This window comes from Neophocaena asiaeorientalis, unplaced genomic scaffold (genome assembly GCF_003031525.2).
Source record: "Neophocaena asiaeorientalis asiaeorientalis breed wild unplaced genomic scaffold, Neophocaena_asiaeorientalis_V1.1 scaffold118, whole genome shotgun sequence".
In the NCBI taxonomy this organism is placed as follows: Eukaryota; Metazoa; Chordata; class Mammalia; order Artiodactyla; family Phocoenidae; genus Neophocaena; species Neophocaena asiaeorientalis.
The window spans coordinates 2,325,859-2,343,740 of record NW_020175528.1 but is presented as its reverse complement, the minus strand read 5'-3'; the positions used below and the strand labels follow the sequence as shown (position 1 = coordinate 2,343,740).

General features: G+C 37.1%; 1 protein-coding gene across 2 annotated transcripts in view; it reads right to left on the bottom strand.

The window, feature by feature from the left end:
- Positions 1-228: 228 nt before the first annotated feature.
- The window catches only part of RASA2 (RAS p21 protein activator 2), a 119,319-nt gene continuing 101,665 nt past the window's right edge, over positions 229-17,882 (bottom strand). For both annotated transcript variants that reach the window (XM_024769012.1, XM_024769013.1), the window contains 5 exons: positions 7,375-7,457; positions 6,512-6,720; positions 5,757-5,860; positions 4,826-5,015; positions 229-3,343 (listed from right to left, as the gene is read on the bottom strand). In XM_024769012.1, coding sequence (XP_024624780.1) covers positions 3,313-3,343; positions 4,826-5,015; positions 5,757-5,860; positions 6,512-6,720; positions 7,375-7,457 — 617 coding nt within the window. In that variant the 3' untranslated portion in view covers positions 229-3,312. The remainder of the gene's footprint in view (positions 3,344-4,825; positions 5,016-5,756; positions 5,861-6,511; positions 6,721-7,374; positions 7,458-17,882) is intronic.

The following is a 17,882-nucleotide window of genomic DNA, read 5'->3' as shown; positions in this document are numbered from 1 at the left end:
GTCTTCAAAACAATTCTGCTGAATGAATAAATAAGGACCTTAGTCCATCAAAAAATCAGTCTAGATAAATGCAGACAACTACTGCACCCTTTCCAGATGGTTTGTTCTTTGTTAGTCACTGAGGACTCCTCACTTCTGCTATTCCCTTCCTAATAGGTGAGGTACAATAATTTTAAATGAGAAGAAATTCTTACATCAGTGAGAAAGTAAGGTCACACAAAGAGTGGACAGGCTTCTTGTAATTTATTTGAGTTATTTCCAAGCGACAGCTACAAAAGTTCTTAAGTTTTATAATACTTTTGATAAGAAAATAAAATTTAAATAAAAATACATTCTCAACAATACAACATGGTTACACAAATTCACTACATTAAGTTTTGATAACTTATATTTTCAAACTGGACACTGTAAAAAACCAATATTTACTAGCAACATTAATTTCCAAAAGTTAATAAAAATGGAAGCAGATAATATCAAGACTGGCAATTTAACTCTAGAATGAGTCCTGTATTTTTCACATACTGTAAGGACACCTAAAAGGCTTTGTAGCATTTTGTCTTTACAGGATGTACCATTAGAACAAATTAAAGGTGCTTTTACTTAAAAAAACAAAAAAAAAACAAAAAAATCTGGCATGAATGAGCTTTTCTGATAAATGAATGAAATTAGGCTTCAGAAACAAAAACAAAAGCCACATCATTCGTCATCTTTTTTTGTACAATAAGGAAAGCCTTGTTTTGACACTTAACCACTACCTGTGATAAACATTATTTTTCTTTGGCAAAGAAAATAGTTCAATTTGATAAATTACATTCCTGGGAGTAAAAAAAATGTTGCTATTTCCCATTATATTAAATGAATATTAAAAAAAACAAAGCTAAATAAAGAACAAAACAAACGATAACAACAACAAAACAAGCAACATACCAGCATAATTTTAAATGATAGAAATGGATAAACTAAGAACCAGAATTGGCATTTATGGCAAGAGTTTCTCCATATCATCCTTTTCTTTCCTTCTTGGGGTTTTTGGGGTTTTAGGGTAAAGTGAGCTGCCATGTATTTTTTTCAAGTTTAGAAAAGGCAGAGAAAGCAGATCAGGTAGTAAAAATCAAAGTACTCATAAGTAACAGCAGAGGAATGAGGAGGCCCTTGGAAGCAAGTAAGTACCTTGGTTATTTTGGGGTCCCACTGACATGGTCTCTCATTTCAGAAGACTTTCAAAGAAAATTTCATGTCATATTACTTGTTTTTAGGCTATGCCAAGGTGGTTAATTCCAGTCAAACTGGCTGTTTAAAAAGTGTCATGTGAAGAAAATAACTAGTAACTGAACTCTTCAAATTCTGAGTCACGTATTCACACAGCCTTGGTCCCTTTGAGAATGCTGTGATCTTTAAAAACTGTCATAACGGAGGGCTTGACATTAGAAATATTAGAAGAATATAACTAAAGAAGCCACTAGAGAGTAATGAGTGGTACCTGGCAATGCTCACATGGCCTTTCCAGGCAGACATTCAGAGACCCTTAAAATGAAATTTCAATCTGAATGAAATTCAAAAGTGAGAAATTTATTAAATGGTAAAATTCTTTCACAATGATGAATCAATGTAGTTTATGGAATCTACAAGCTCATAAAATTTAAAAGACTTTTCAAACCTGTCTTTAAAATGGGCCAGCAATGACCTACCATAATGCAGACTAGGACTGATTCTTAAATAAAACCAACCGATTTTTACAAGTCCTTTAGAGACTTGTACATTAGAGACATTGCTCCATTACAATCATTTATGGAACAACTTTGATGACTGTGTGTGAATGGTCTTTAAAAATAATTACCTAGTAACATTATAATTTAAAAACAATTACCAATAACATAATTGGCAAAGTGTATCTTGAAATATAGCTTATGCTCAGGGAAACAAAGAAAGCACTACTAGCTAGATTTACATTAATAAGTAGTCACAGTTTTAAACAGAAACATGTAAAATACTCCAAGGTTCAAAGTACCACATTTAGAAAATGTTTTGAATTTAAAAAGACAAAATAAGAGTACCATGGTTTTTAATACTGATGAAGCAAAGTGCATACCTCTTACCTTCAAGGTGGCAACTTGCTTCGATTGCTTATTTACAGTTATGATTTTTAGGATAAAAGTAAATTAGGGAAAAATAGGATTCAAACAGTTGCTTGCCCGAATTCCATTTGGCTAGCAGGCAATAAGAAAACAGCAGTGAAATATAAACATTTTCAGGAAAGCACTATTTCTAGACTTAAACACTGATCATTCAACTGATCATAAAGATTAGATACCACGGAGTATCTGAAGTATAATCTGGGGTGGCCCAGATAAGTAAAGTGCGTCGAGTGACTGTTCTTGAGTTAGATCTCAGCCTCACGCTGGGACGAGGGCGTCCTATGGTGGTGGCCCTTATAATAAATGGAGTAATGAGTGAAGTCGAGTGAGTTTACCACCACCTTTTCCCATTGTTTACTTTCTCTTCTTTTTCAAAAGTGAAGTCCTTAGAAGTCACATTAACCTGAACTCTCAAATCAAGAAAATGAGTACCTGATGTTTAAACAATGAAAAAAATTTAGTGGTCTCATTTTATTTCATCTGCCGTCACTCATCCCAAATGTAAACAAGATGCAGACAACAGTACATGTTCCCTGATTTCTCCTATCTGAGTTCTGTTTGCATCCTCTCTAAATAGACAAAAGATCTACCAGCTTTCAAGGATACTCTGGCAGTTTTCTAACATTTCTGTCGCTGTTCCAAATGTAATCTGTAATGACCAATGGACCAAAGGAGATCTTTTTTTTTGTTTGTTTTTTTTGTTTTTTGAAGAGGGAGGATCTAGATGAACTAAATGGAAAGCTCTGAATAGTCATGGATTGAAATATTCCAGTAAAACACAACGTTGGCAGTATAGAGCAGGCACTAATGGTAGTGAAAAGTCCACAGAACACAGAGTGTTAGAAGAAGAAATGGTTTCTTGCTATGGAGGAGTTCTCCTTTTGTTACAAAGGTTCTTTAGGAAGATTCTTTCTATTAAAAAGAAGTTGCAGAAACATGGCTTTCGACACATAAGATATGAAGGGAATCTTGGGTTTTAAATTCTCTAGGAACACATCAATACCAGGATTCCCAAACAAACAGTTAATTTCAATTATTAAATATTAAATACAAGGTGAATGCAGGTGACAGTAAAGCCAATGTTCATTCTTAAATACTATGAACAAAATATGTGATGAATTGAAAAACTCCAACAAAAATAATATTTTCCAGTTCTTCTGAGTCAATTGGTCAAACTCTAAAATGTTTTCCCAATAATTGGATTTTCCCTAGAGAAAAATAGAGGAAATAAGATGAACAAATAAAATATTTAGTACAAGAAAGACTGGAATTTTTTAACAGAGGAAAATACAGCTGGGCAAGGGGGTGTGGGTACAGGAGTGTGTGTGGCTACAGGGGGAGAATACTATTTAAGAAGGGTGGTCAAGCATTGACTAGGACCTCATATGGAAACCTTCCGGGGCTCCAAGAAAACTGGATTACTACCGTTGGGAGAGAACAAAGTATACTAACGTAGAAAAGACAGTATGAGGATGCTTACACTAATCTTCCTAATGTACTGAGCCTTCTATCTAGGGAGAACATAAATATTTATACCTGTCAAACTGATTTTTATTGTTTATAAAACATATATAATTATCAATCCACATAGGTAAAAAAAGTAAAAATGGTGGGGCCAAGATTCAAAGCCCCTCCTTAATCAGCTGTATGACCTTGTGCAAGACACTTAACTTCCCCGAGCCTCGGTTTCTCTAGCTGTGAAATGGGAATACAACCCTGTTGGGCTGATGTGAGGCTCAATGAGAGAGTGTGCATTGTGGCAAACACTTAGTTGCTGGTCCAAGAACCATCTCTCCCTATCTACCTCTGCGCAAATCGAAACCTGACTCTAGCGCTAGTACTGGGCAGCCCTGTGTTTCAGGGGAAGCTAGGGGTAACTTTGGACAAGGTTTCCTTCCTCTTGAGGAGGAAATAGCTTTGTCTGCCCCTGGCTGCTATTATTAAAAATGTGGGGCTCTGAACGATTGCAGCCCAGCTGTGACCATGAGGGGACAAGTTTGAGGAGAACAGAAATCATCTTGCTGAAGATGGCTGAGCGGCTGGATTGTCCTTGATGACACTGCTGAGCTAACCAACTGTGGAAATCGGGACTTAATCTGTAAGGTTAAAAAATTTCCTATTATTTAAGCCACTTCAATTGGGATTTTCTGTTACTTGCTGCTAAAAACTATCTAACTGATGCAATGTAAAGTACTAGGTACAGTGCCCAGTGGTAAGGAGTAAGCTCCTTAATAAATATTAACTCTTGCTGCTGTTTCCACCAGTGTCCATCTGCATCTGAGATGGATCCAAAGCATCAACTACAAGCTACTTCCAGCACTATGAAGCTGATTCTTTTTTTCTAGTACTTAGTGTGTATAAAGGTACTGTAAGAGATAAAGAAGAGGATCAGCAAAACAAAGCAAAAACAGAAAACTACTAAGTATTCAGTTCAAAGATTACATTGAAATATAACATTAAAAAGTGATGACAAAGTACTGCACCAATATAATGAAATGATACCAGAACTGAAAAAGACAAAGATCCCTGTATGAGTGGCCAGGGAGATTCTTGCACAAGAGAAAGGTTCTGAGCCGGTTTTGAAAGACGAAGGTAAGCAGGAGGCCTGCACTTCAGGTGTGAGTACAGGGTAGCAGAGGCAATCTCAAACTGTGTTGGAAAATGTTGAAAGTATCTTTAAAAATACTTACTTGCTCCCATATTTTGCACTACTTGATCTTTTCTTCCTATACTTTTCATGAGGTTCATCTAGCTTCTCTACGACGCTTTTTATTTGTTGAATTGTCTTAAAGGTTGTTACAGAATCCTCGATTACAAAGTTAGAATAGTCATCAGGCTCTTTCTGTGGTCCTTGATAGACTGCTATAGTTCCACAAGCCTCTACAAGAAGCAATAAAATCTCTGATCAGACAACTAAATTCATTAAATGTAATTTGTATTGATAGTATAAATAAGAACTTTTCGGGCTTCCTTGGTGGCGCAGTGGTTAAGAATCTGCCTGCCAATGCAGGGGACATGGGTTCGAGCCCTGGTCCGGTAAGATCCCACATGCCGCGGAGCAACTAAGCCCGTGTGCCACAACTACTGAGCCTGTGCTCTAGAGCCCGCGAGCCACAACTACTGAGCCCGTGAGCCACAACTATTGAAGCCCGTGCACCTAGATCCCGTGCTCCGCAACAAGGGAAGCCACTGCAATGAGAAGCCCCTGCAATGAGAAGCCTGTACACCACAACCAAGAGTAGCCCCCGCTCGCCACAACTAGAGAAAGCCTGCGCACAGCAACAAAGACACAATGCAGCCAAAAATAAAAATAAATACAATAACTTATTAAAAAAAAAAACTTTTCAAGGGGCTCAAGCTGGGAAGATCTCCCCTGGAAATGCATAGATAACCAAAATACATATATTTTATTATGATAATCACATATTTTCAAAAACAGTATTTTTACTTGATGAATATCTATGAAAAAGGCTCCCTTTGGGAGTTTGTCAACTTTCATATAAGTAACATTTTGGTAAATCTATGAGGTATCTTTGACTTTAAGAAAATGCCAAAGCAACACTTCAGGCATTGGTAATGAAGGATCATGGTTATATAAAAGTATTTTAATTGTATAGTTACCTTCCATTTTCTGCAGCTTAAGTAAACTGAGGGTAAAAAGGGAATAAATTCTTTCTGTTTCTCTGTCTTCATCAATATCTATCTGGATGTCTGCTGGGACACCTCTATGGTAAAAATGAAATCAAAGACATTGGAAAAATATCACTGTTAACATGCTAAAGACTTTTGATGGTTTGAGACTGAAAATAGAACCACAGAATTTTGCAGAAGGAACCTTAGGAATCTAATCTAATTTGATAATTAAATAAAATGGGGCCAAGAGAGGTTTGGTCATTATGTGACTAATCAAAAGGAAGGGAATTTTAAAGTGAAATCACTTTCATTACCTATGCTTCATCCCATTACTCTTTAAGTCTACAGGGCTAAGCCCTTCTTCCTCGGTATCTTGCTCAAGCTTGCACATCTATTTAAACACTGCCCTTTTTTATATTTTGACCTGTGCAACCATGATTTATTTGAGAACATTTTCATCGCCCCCAGAAGAAACCTGTATTCATTAGTATTCCCCATTCCTCCCTCCCACTGGCCCCTCACAACCACTAATCTACTTTCTGTCTCTATAAATTTACCTATTCTGGATACTTTATGTAAATGTTATCATATGGCCTTTGTGTCTGGCTTCTTTCACTCAGCATCTTTTCCAGGTTCATCTGTGCATGTATCAGGACTTCAATCCATTTTATGGCTGAATAATATTCCATTGTACGAATGTAACACATTTAAAACATTGCTTCTTTAATCAAAAAGAAACTTACGCAGTACATGGCTTGCAGCCGAGAGCGTTTTCACTGGTCTCCAGACAGCAGAGCCAGTTTCCGTTTAGATATGCAGAGGGATGATAAGAGCTGAGCCTGTTCTGATTGCATCGGCTCACCCTGCAGAGTACATCTATCCATTCATTAGCTTCCACACAGTTATTTGCCTGGACATAGAGTGGTTTCTCTGTGTGTATCACTTGGAACATCTTCATAGGCAATTAAGACAAAAAGTTAGTGACAGGGTCTAAAACCCAAACAGTACAAAACACAAAAAGGTACATAAGAGAAATCTAGTTTGCTTGGCTAGGTAACTGCTGCTCAGGCATCTATCTTATAAACTATTATGTTTCAAGCAAGTTAGTCCCTGGGACTGAGTCACATGGTACTAAACGGTACAACAGAGTATAATTTTTAGAAATCACACAAATCCAAAGGAAGGAACTATCATATAATCAGGAATAAAGGGACAGAATTTCAGATGGAGGAAAGAAGTATGAGTAAAGACAAAGCAGTGGGAAAATAGAAACAAGGAAATCATCTTGGATGACTTGAGTGTATTGGTATGTACTGAAGGGTAGCAGAAGATAAGGCTGCACAGACTGGTTGCGACTATATTCTTAAAAACTTGAATGTCAAGCTGAGAAGTTTGAGAATATGCAAATATTGAGAAAAGTACCTTTAACTTAACAGGGGAGGCAGACTATATAAAGCATCAACAATAATGGACAATTTTAAGACAGATTTCTAGCTACCAGTTAAAAGATATTAATGATTAATAACAAATACTAAAATAAACCTCTTTTTAAATTTCCAGCTAAGTAATATATGCAGTTTAAAAAGCTTTAAATTATGTAACTTACATTTTTCTTGTTGAAAGAGCTCTCTTCCAGTTTTTCCACAGCAAGAATGTTTTTCACTGGAATCGTGTAAATTGCATCTTTGCCTAAATTGTAAAAGAAGTAGGATAAAATTAAAATAATTTCCATCAGAATGATAGAGGTAAGAGGTTAACTCTATAAGATTTAAGATCATTCTCTTGATGGTAGGTGTATAACAAACTTACAGATTTCCAAATGGTGCATATATAAGAATCCTTTGTTTTATGGAACAAATGAATTTTGATTGTTTTCTATAATGTGACTCCCTCTTTATTTTTTTAAAAATAAAATTAAAACATTTTCAAGGAAAAATGAGGGAATAGATCTGATCTCCATGTAGAAAATAAAAATGTTATTATATTTGTAACATTAATTATGTGGGGGCTGAAAATATACTTAGCAATAAAGGTCTACTCAAAACTTGTGGAGACATGGAATTTTCTTTCATGGAGTTATTAAATAAACAGTGAATCTGTATCTAAGTGGATTTTTCTGCTTTTCCAATCAAATATTTAATTAAGGAATTAACCCTCAAAACAATGATTTGAAATTGAAAAATTGTTCATTACTATCATATAATGGCTGGTCAGCTGACTAGAGCTACCAAATTTACTCTGAGAGAGACAGGAAATAAAAGTAAAATCTTATTTGGTAGAGTGAATCATTAACCGAATTTAAGAATTTGGGGACTTCCCTGGTGGTCCTGTGGTTAAGAATCCACCTTCCAATGCAGGGGATGTGGGTTTGATCCCTGGTCGGGGAACTATGATCCCACATGCCACGGGGCAACTAAGCTCGAGCGCCACAATTACTGAGCCTGCATGCCACAACTGGAGATCCTGTGTGCTGCAACTAAGACCCAACGCAGCCAAAAATAATATTTTTTTAAAAAAGAATTTGGAAATGTGAGTTTTCTAAAAGAGCTTCATAATAAGGTGGCATGAGGATACGAAGCATTTCAACTTACAATTTACTTGAGAATAAACTACATTCATATAGTCAGAAACTATAAGAAACTATAAGCAAATATAATTATGACTTTTTCTGGTCATTTTGTAATGTTGTTCTTAGAGAATCAAAGCTTTGCTTCCCCTTCCACCAAACTTTGCTTTAATGACATGTGGGTTGAAGTGCTGGAGGCTAAGACCTTTATATTTTCCATGGATTAATGTATAGCTTTTTGGTCAAAGACACTAATTTGATTAATAAAGGTTTTCTTTCTTGAACAGAGAGGTTAACAGAGTATTTGCTAAGCCTGGTTCCTGATGTAAAATCTAAAATTCGTGTAATTCAAGAAGATGTGATATACGATTTTTTTTAAAAGATAAAGTCACTTAATTCAACTATCATACACTGAATGTTTACTATATACCAGACACTGTCCTGTAACCACTTGGGATACAGGAGTAAACAGAACGCATAAGGCCCCTAATGAAGTTTGCATTTAGGTCTGGAAAGACTGACGAAAGACAAACATTAGGTAGAGATGAATGCTATAATGACAACAATCCAAGGCGATATGATAGAAAGTGGTTGGGAAGTTACTTTAAATTGGGCAGGTAGGGAAAACTTTTCTGCGGAAACATTTAAATTCAACAAATACAAATTACATATACATGGGAAAATAAGAAAAGACTATCAGCAGTCTCCTGGGAGCTAGTTACAAGATCAAATTTATGAGGAGGTGTGGGGAGGTGGGAAGGGAGTAAACTGGAAGAAGCCACAGCCCAAACCACACGTAGGAAAAGACATCTGTAAAAGGAGGGCTGGTTTAGAAAAGCTTCAAGCCAGAGTCAAAGGACATAGACAGTTGGCGGGGCGAGGGGTAACACACTCAGACATGTGTGATGACAGTCATATCACTGATTGGTATGCTGCATCTGGAACAGCTGGGTCAATTAGGTCCTCACCGCACCCCTCGCCCGGCCACCTTGTGCTAAGCAGCAGTCAACAGAGGCGCAGCCCCAGGCTAAAGCAGTAAGGATGCGCACTGGGCTGTAAAGCAGGGCTGCCACAGGTTGTTGAAAGCATCCACGCCAGAAGACAAGCACGAGCACCCTTGCCCCTCAGCAGCTCGTCCTGTCCCTCCCTCGAAATCACTGGCTGTAAGCTACTGAACACTCAAGCAGGTGAATGGACTGTAACACAAAGATGAGCAAATCGCCAAAAAAATCACCAAACAGATGAGGAAAATCAGCACTCTGGAGGAGACACACATACAACAAAGAGAATAACATCTGAGGAAATCAGGGGTATAATAAATGAGGGAGAAAGGAGACATGTCTTTCGGTACTAATCTACATGGGGCACCACAGAGATTCCAGAGAATTTAAAAATTTTGCAGGAAGTTTCTATCTTTAGATTTGTTGAATACACAAAAGCATGCCCATATCCTAGAATTGCTGTATTTGTTCATTTCTGGACAATACAGCATATGTAGAGAAAGTGCACTGCTCCAGGCACATATGATGTTATTAGAGTTAATTTCAGTCGATAATGTTAATTGGAATGAATTGCAAGGTGAATTAGTAAAATGGAAGATTTTACTGAGGACTCTCTAAAGTACAAAAGGACAAAGAAACAGAAAGTAAAAATGTTAAGAGCCATGATGGATGAATTTAGAAGTTTTGATATCTGTCTAATAAGCATTCCAGAAACAAACTAGAAAGAGCGTTCAGAGTAAAATCACCAATGAAAATGTCCCAGAGATAAAGGTATAAATCTTCAGATTGAAAGGATCCATCAAGTGCTGAGCAGGACGGAAGAAAGGTAATACTTAGACACTGGGCAGTAAAATATTAGAGCTTGAAGATTAAAGAAAAGTCCTAAGAGTTTCTAGGGAGAAGAATCAAGGCTAAGAATCAGAATGACATCAAAATTCTCACTAGCAACAGAGGAAACTAGCAAACCATGGAGAAGTATCTTAAAAGTTCTGTGGGAAATGATTTTAAATCTGATCTAACTTATTCAAGTGTAAGGGTAGAACAGGCTTTTTTTTTTTAATTGCAAGGACTCAGAAAATTTATCAGCCCTAATGCCTATCTGAGATAATTCCTTGAGGACATACTCTTGCAAAATAAGTAAGAATTCAGGAAAAAGACAAGTACATTATATAAAAAATAGTGCTGGGCAAAGAAATCAGAAAAAATGATAAGCATGGTTAGAAAAATCAAAACATAAAAAGGTTAAAGAAACAAGAGAACCTCTAATGATTAGTGATGTTGAGCATCCTTTCATGTGTTTGTTGGCATTCTGTATATCTTCTCTGGAGAAATGTCTATTTGGGTCTTCTGCCCATTTTTGGATTGGGTTGTTTGTTTTTTGATGTTGAGCTGCATGAGCTGCTTGTATATTCTGGAGATTAATCCTTTGTCAGTTGCTTCGTTTGCAAATATTTTCTCCCATTCTGAGGGTTGTCACCTCACACCGGTCAGAATGGCCATCATCAAAAAATCTACAAACAATAAATGCTGGAGAGGGTGTGGAGAAAAGGGAACCCTCTTGCACTGTTGGTGGGAATGTAAATTGATACAACCACTATGGAGAACAGTATGGAGGTTCCTTAAAAAACTAAAAATAGAACTACCATACAACCCAGCAATCCCACTACTGGGCATATACCCTGAGAAAACCATAATTCAAAAACAGTCACGTACCACAATGTTCACTGCAGCTCTATTTACAATAGCCAGGACATGGAAGCAACCTAAGTGTCCATCGACAGACAGATGAATGGATAAAGAAGAAAAAGAAACGAAATTGAGTTATTTGTAGAGAGGTGGTTGGACCCTACAGTGCAGTGAGTCAGAAACAGAAAAACAAATACCGTATGCTAACACATCTATACGGAATCTAAAAAAAAAAAGGTTCTGAAGAACCTAGAGGCAGGATAGGAATAAAGACACAGACAGAGTGAATGGACTTGAGGACACAGGAAGGGGGAAGGGTAAGCTGGGACGAAGTGAGAGAGTGGCATGGACTTATATATGCTACCAAATGTAAAATAGATAGCTAGTGGGAAGCAGTCACATAGCACAGGGAGATCAGCTTGGTGCTTTGTGACTACCTAGAGGGGTGGGATAGGGAGGGTGGGAGGGAGATGCAAAAGGGAGGAGATATGGGGATATATGTATACGTATAACTGATTCACTTTGTTATACAGCAGAAACTAACACACCATTGTAAAGCAATTATACTCCAATAAACATGTTAAAAAAAAAAAAAAAGAGAACCCAGTACTAAAATTTCAGACGACTTCATTAGGTAGACGCTATTGGGGAAAAATAAATGGAAAGCATGCTCATGTTCCTTCTCAGCTTGAACAGAGACTGTGATTAACTGCAGACAACAAGGTAAACATGTAAGTTTAAACCTGTCTGTTAACAATTTAAAGGTAGAAATAGGATGCCCAAATTCTCTCAGTAGGTAGGACAGAATGAACATGAGTGGGACTGATTATTCCAATTAAAAAGGCAGGAGAAAAACCCTCAATAAACAGAAAAGCCTAATAAACAAAAAACATAAAACAAAGTAGCAATTACAGTAATCACAATAAATGTGAGTGTATTATATTTCCTTATTAAATAACTAAAATCCAATTTAGGTTCAAATCATCATTACCTCCTCAAAAAGTTAAACATAAAGTTAGTTACCATATGACTCACTGATTCCACTCCTAAGTACATAGCCAAGAGAACTGAAGACATATGTCCACACAAAAACACGTATGTGAATGTTCACAGCAGCACTTATTCATAATAGTAAAAACAATGGATACAATCTAAATGTACATCAACTGATGAACTGATAAAATTTGGAATATATCCAAACAACAAAATATTATTCAGCCATAAAAGGAATAAAGTACTGATTCACACCATATCATAGATGAACTCTGAAAACATTAGGCGAAGTGAAAGAACCCAGTCTTACAAGGTTACATACACATTGTTTAAGTCCATTTACGTGAAATGTCCAGAATAGGCAAATCCATAGAGACAGAAAGCAGATTTGTGTTTGCCAGGGGCTGGGAGAAGGGAGGAGTGAGCAGTGACTGTTTATGGGTATAGGTTTTCTTTTTTGGAGGGATTAAAATGTTCTGCAACTAGTGGTGATTGCACAACTTTGTGAATATACTAAAAATGGATTGTACACTTTAAATGGGTGAATTTTATGGTTATGTGAATTATATCTCCATTAAAAAACCATTACCACCCCAAGAAAAACAGAATTCCAGCTATATATCGGTCCCAAGGAACACAGATGAAATAAAATAACTGTGAATCTATCTTTTGATACTAGTGTAAGGAAGCTGAGTAATTCCATTCCTTAGAAAGTAAGTATAAAACTGGGCAAATTATTAAAAACAACCACTTCAGAGCACTGGAAAATAACCAAAAGCAAGTAAAAATCTGAGACGTGTTTACTCAACGAACAACTGCTACCGCATACGATAAGAACCGTGCAGTTTACAGTCTTCCTCCCTGAGGGTGTTTCCAAATTGCCCAGATCAGTGAAAACTCACAACTTTACTGGCTGGAGGTTACAAATTCAGTTTAAGGGTGAGATTTTGGAAACAAGAGAGCTATAGAAAGGCTGAGATAATAAACCTGCCACATCCTCGGCTAACTGCTAAAGATGCATGTATGTGCCATCCCAGAGAGTCTGGCAAAAGTGGAAAGCCTGGGGAGACATGTGAATTTGCTGTGCCTTTGAATGTGTTCCGATTCACAAACAGCTCAGGTGATAAAGGGTGGAAGAATTACTGGCTTCAGGTATTTGAGCACTATGCTCAAATCGCTGGCTGACCACTAAACTAAGCAAGCTCAGGTGAGAGCCCTAGGGAGGGAGGTAGGATTAGGGACCAAAAAAAAATCTGAGCAAAGACAACAGCAGCTATACACTGACAGAGAGAAAGATAAAGAGAGACAGACAGACACACACACACGGAACAGACGTTGCAGTCTGAGTTCTTCCGAAGAACAAACAGAATTCAGACACACTATAATGTATTACCTACAAAGCCCAGTTTTTAACTAAAAAATGAGATGTGGAAAGAAACAGGAAAAGTGTGACCCATACTTGGGAAAGAAAGCAGCCAACTGAAACTGACTGAGTGGACTTAGACGTTGAATTTATTCTCTTAGTGAGCAAATCCACTATTATAAATATGTTCGAATAATTCAAGGAAAATATGCTAATAATGACTGAACAAATATGGACTCTAAACAGGAAAAGTGAAACTATAAAAAGAATCAAACAGAAATTTTACAGCTGAAAAGCACAATAAATGGAATGACAAATTCACTACATGAGCTGAAGAGAAGATTTGAGATGGTAAACAAATCAATGAACGTAAATAGAAACTATCCAATCTAAAGAACAAAGATAAAAGGGAAAGAAGACAAATAAACTAAGTCTCAGAGAGACCTGTGAGACAATATCAAGCATGCCTGAATAAGTATATTTGGAGTCCTAAGAAGGAGAGAAAATGGACAGAAAAAAAATATTTGAAGTAAACAATTTCCCAAATTTGGTGAAAAACATTAGCTTATGGTTTAAAGAAACTCAAATCCCAACAACCTCTTGAAAAATTTCAACTGCCAAGCAACACATTTTATGCCCATTATCATAACAAAAAAGAAAGAAAAAGGAGTGATGATATAAAGAGTGGGAAAATCTTACTTTAATGAAGTTCAGTGTATCTTAAAAAGATGTTTAGTGCATTTGATATCCTAAGAAATCCCTGCATACTCTACAGTTGCAAAGATACTCTCTTATGTTTTCACTGAGGCCTACGATCCTCTTATCTTGAATTAAATTTTGTGTGTAGTATGAGGTAAGGTGAAGTTCATTTTCTCTTCGTTTATCCAGTTGTTCCAGCACCATCTGTTGAAAAGACTTTCCTTTCCCAATTGAACTGTCTTGACACTTTTATCAAAACTGAATTGACCATATATATGTGTGTGTGTCTTTCTGGACTCTTGTCTGTTCACTGATCTCTCTAGCTCTTATGACAAAATTTCAGACTTGAATTACTTAGTAATTAGTAGTCTTAGTAAGTCTTAGTCCTCCAACTTTGTTCTACTTTTCAACATTGGCTCAGCCATGTTAAGTCCTTTGTTTTCCCATTGACATCAATTTTAGAATCAACTTGTCAATTTTTACCCAAAAAAACTTGGGATTTGGAGTGGGATTGTGTTAAAATCAAGATGAATTTGAGAAGTGACTTCTTGAAAAATATTGAACCTTAAAATCTACAAACATGATGTATGTCTCCATTTATTTGCATCTCCTTTATTTTATCTCAGCAATGTTTTATAATTTTCTTTAAAGTTTTATACTTATTTTTTAAAAAATGATCCTAAGTATTTCAGTTGGGTGTTTTCGAATGGGGGGCTGCTACTATAAATGGTATTATTTTTTAAATTTCATCTTCTAACATTTTTTTTTTTTTTTTCCGGTACGCGGGCCTCTCACTGTTGTGGCCTCTCCCGTTGCGGAGCACAGGCTCCGGATGCGCAGGTTCAGCGGGCATGGCTCACGGGCCCAGATGCTCCGCGGCATGTGGGATCTTCCCAGCCCGGGGCACGAACCCGTGTCCCCTGCATCGGCAGGCGGACTCTCAACCACTGTGCCACCAGGGAAGCCCCATTTTTTTTTTTTTTTCCCCCGGTACGCGGGCCTCTCACTGTTGCGGCCTCTCCCGTTACGTAGCACAGGCTCCGGATGCGCAGGTTCAGCGGCCATGGCTCACGGGCCCAGATGCTCCGCGGCATGTGGGATCTTCCCAGACCGGGGCACGAACCCGTGTCCCCTGCATCGGCAGGCGGACTCTCAACCACTGTGCCACCAGGGAAGCCCCATCTTCTAACATTTTGATGCCAGTTTATACAAATACAACTGATCTGTATATACAAATCATGTATCCCAAGATCTTGCTAAATTCACTTATCAGTTCAAACAGTTGTTGTGAAGATTCCTTAGGAATTTTTACGTAACTCCATATGTCCTTTTCTTCTTTGGGGGGGAGGGGTCTTACTACATTGTTTACAACCTCCAATACAATGCTGAAGAGAACTGATTAAAGTGCATAATCCTTCCTTTGCTCCAGATCTTAGATATGATGTTACATTTATTCTAATTACGTGTTATATAGTTGGGCTTAACCTATCATTTTGCTATTTGTTTTCTATTTGTCCCATCCGATTTTTGCTCCTCTGTTCTTCCCCTCCTGCCAAATTTATTTTTTGTGCAGGGGAGAGATGGGTTATACTTTTTTCTTTAAAGTTTTCTTCTAGAGATTTATACAGCCTTAACTCATTACAATCTACTTAAAATTATTCTTGTGTCACTCCACATAAAATAATGACCCTTGCAATAATTTACTCCATCCCCTTCCTTTGTGCTACTATTGTCATATATTCTACATCTAAATTTGTTATAAACGCTGTAATTCAATGTTATAAATTCTGCATTAAACAGATGTTTTTAAAAAATTAAGACAGACATTATTACATTTATGTACATATTTACCATTTTCAGTGCTCTTCATTCCTTCCTGTAGATCTAAGTTTCCATCTGGTGTTACGTCACTTCAGCCTGAAGAATTTCCTTTAGCATTTCATATAGTGCAAGTCTACTTAACAACTTATCTAAAGGATTATTTTCATTTTTGAAGGAAATTTTCACTAGAGTTCTAAGTAGAGAGCTTTTTTCCTTCAGCACTTGAAAGACATCATTCCACTGTCTTTTGGCTTTGGTTGCTTTTTATAAGAAGTTAGCTGTCCCTTGTATTGTTCTCCTGTATGTAATCTGTCTTTTGTTCCTCTGCTTTTGAGATTCTTCTCTTTATCTTTGGTTTGATTATTGTGTGTCTACGTGTAGTTTTCTTTGTATTTACTATGCTTGGTGTTCACTGATCTTAGATCCGTAATAAAATGTTTTTCGCCAAATCTGGGAAATTTTAGGCCATTATTTTTTCTAGTATTTTTTTCTGCCTCTTTCTCTGTTCTGCTTCTAGGATACCAATCATGCATATGTTAGACTGCCTGATACTGTCCCACAACTCGGTAGGTTGAAGGTTCTGTTCATTTTTCCCAATATTTTTTCTCTGTGTTCTTTGAGTGGATAATTCTCATTGATCTGTCTTCAAGTCCACTGAATCTTTCTTCTGACATCTCCAAACCATTGTTAAGCCCATCCAATACACTTTTCATTTATGATGTTGTACTTTTCAATTCCGATTTCCATTTGATTCCTTTTTATAGTTTCTATTTTTTTCTTTTGCTGGAATTCCCCATCTTTTTAATCATGATGACTATCTTTTCCATTAAACCCTTGAAATATTTATAACAGCTTTAAAGTTCATATCTGCTAATTCCAACATGTAGACCATATAGGGGTCTGCATCTGTTATGTGCTTTTTCTCTTGACTAGTGTTGTATTTTCCTGTTTCTTCTCAAACTTGTTAATATTTCACTGTATACTGGACACTAAGAATAATATATTGTAGAGACTCTGGATTCAGTTATCTTCCCTCAAAAAGTTACATCATTAGCTGATCACTCTGAGGCTTGGCTTTATACTTTGTTTATGTGATACTTTGTTTATTTAAATCTCCTTAATCCTAGGGCATAGTCTTTACTTCTGAACCACCACCTTCTAAAATTCCAAACTCTGTCTCTGAGGAGGAAAGAAGCTGAGATCTCTTCTCAGCTTTTTTAATCTTTCGGTTACCGCTTTTCACTAGCCTCTCTGAAGTTCCCCCTAGCATGAGCAGTTTGAGTCAGCTAAGGATTTCAGGGGAGTTCAAAGCAGATTGGAAGGCTCCTCCTTTTAATCTCCTCAATTTCTGCCTTCTCTGGCAGCCTTGAACTCTGTCCTTTGCCATTTCAAGGCAATAAAACTATGACTTTCTGGGAATTCTCTGGTGGTCCAGTGGTTAGGATTCCATGCTTCCACTGCAGGGGGCATGGGTTCGATCCCTGGTTGGGGAACTAGGATTCCACATGCCATGTGGTGCGGCCAAAAAAAAAAAAGCAAACTATGACTTTCTGTTTGAATTCTACCACCTCATACTGCACAGATTGGGAGTGCTCTCAGGGGGGAAAGCCAAATAAACATAAATCTCACCCAGCATAGTTCTCATCTTCCAAGGGTCAAATTCTTCAGAGAGTTGTTTTATATATTCTGGCCAAAGTTTTTAGTTGTTATCTATGAGACAGTTAGTCTAGTACAAGCTTCTTTACTATTACCAGAACTCCCATGTCTATTTTTAAAAAGGCAACTTCATCAGTCTACTTGTGTAAGCTCAAATCCCTGGAGTTATCCTTGACTTGCTCTTACTCTTGATATCTGACCCTATAGCAAATCTTGTGAATACTATCTTTAAAATAGATCCAAGATGTGATCTATTTTTACAACCTCCGTTGCTACTAACAGGTCTAAGTCATTATCTTGTCTCCCCTGAATTAGTGCAGTAGCTTCTT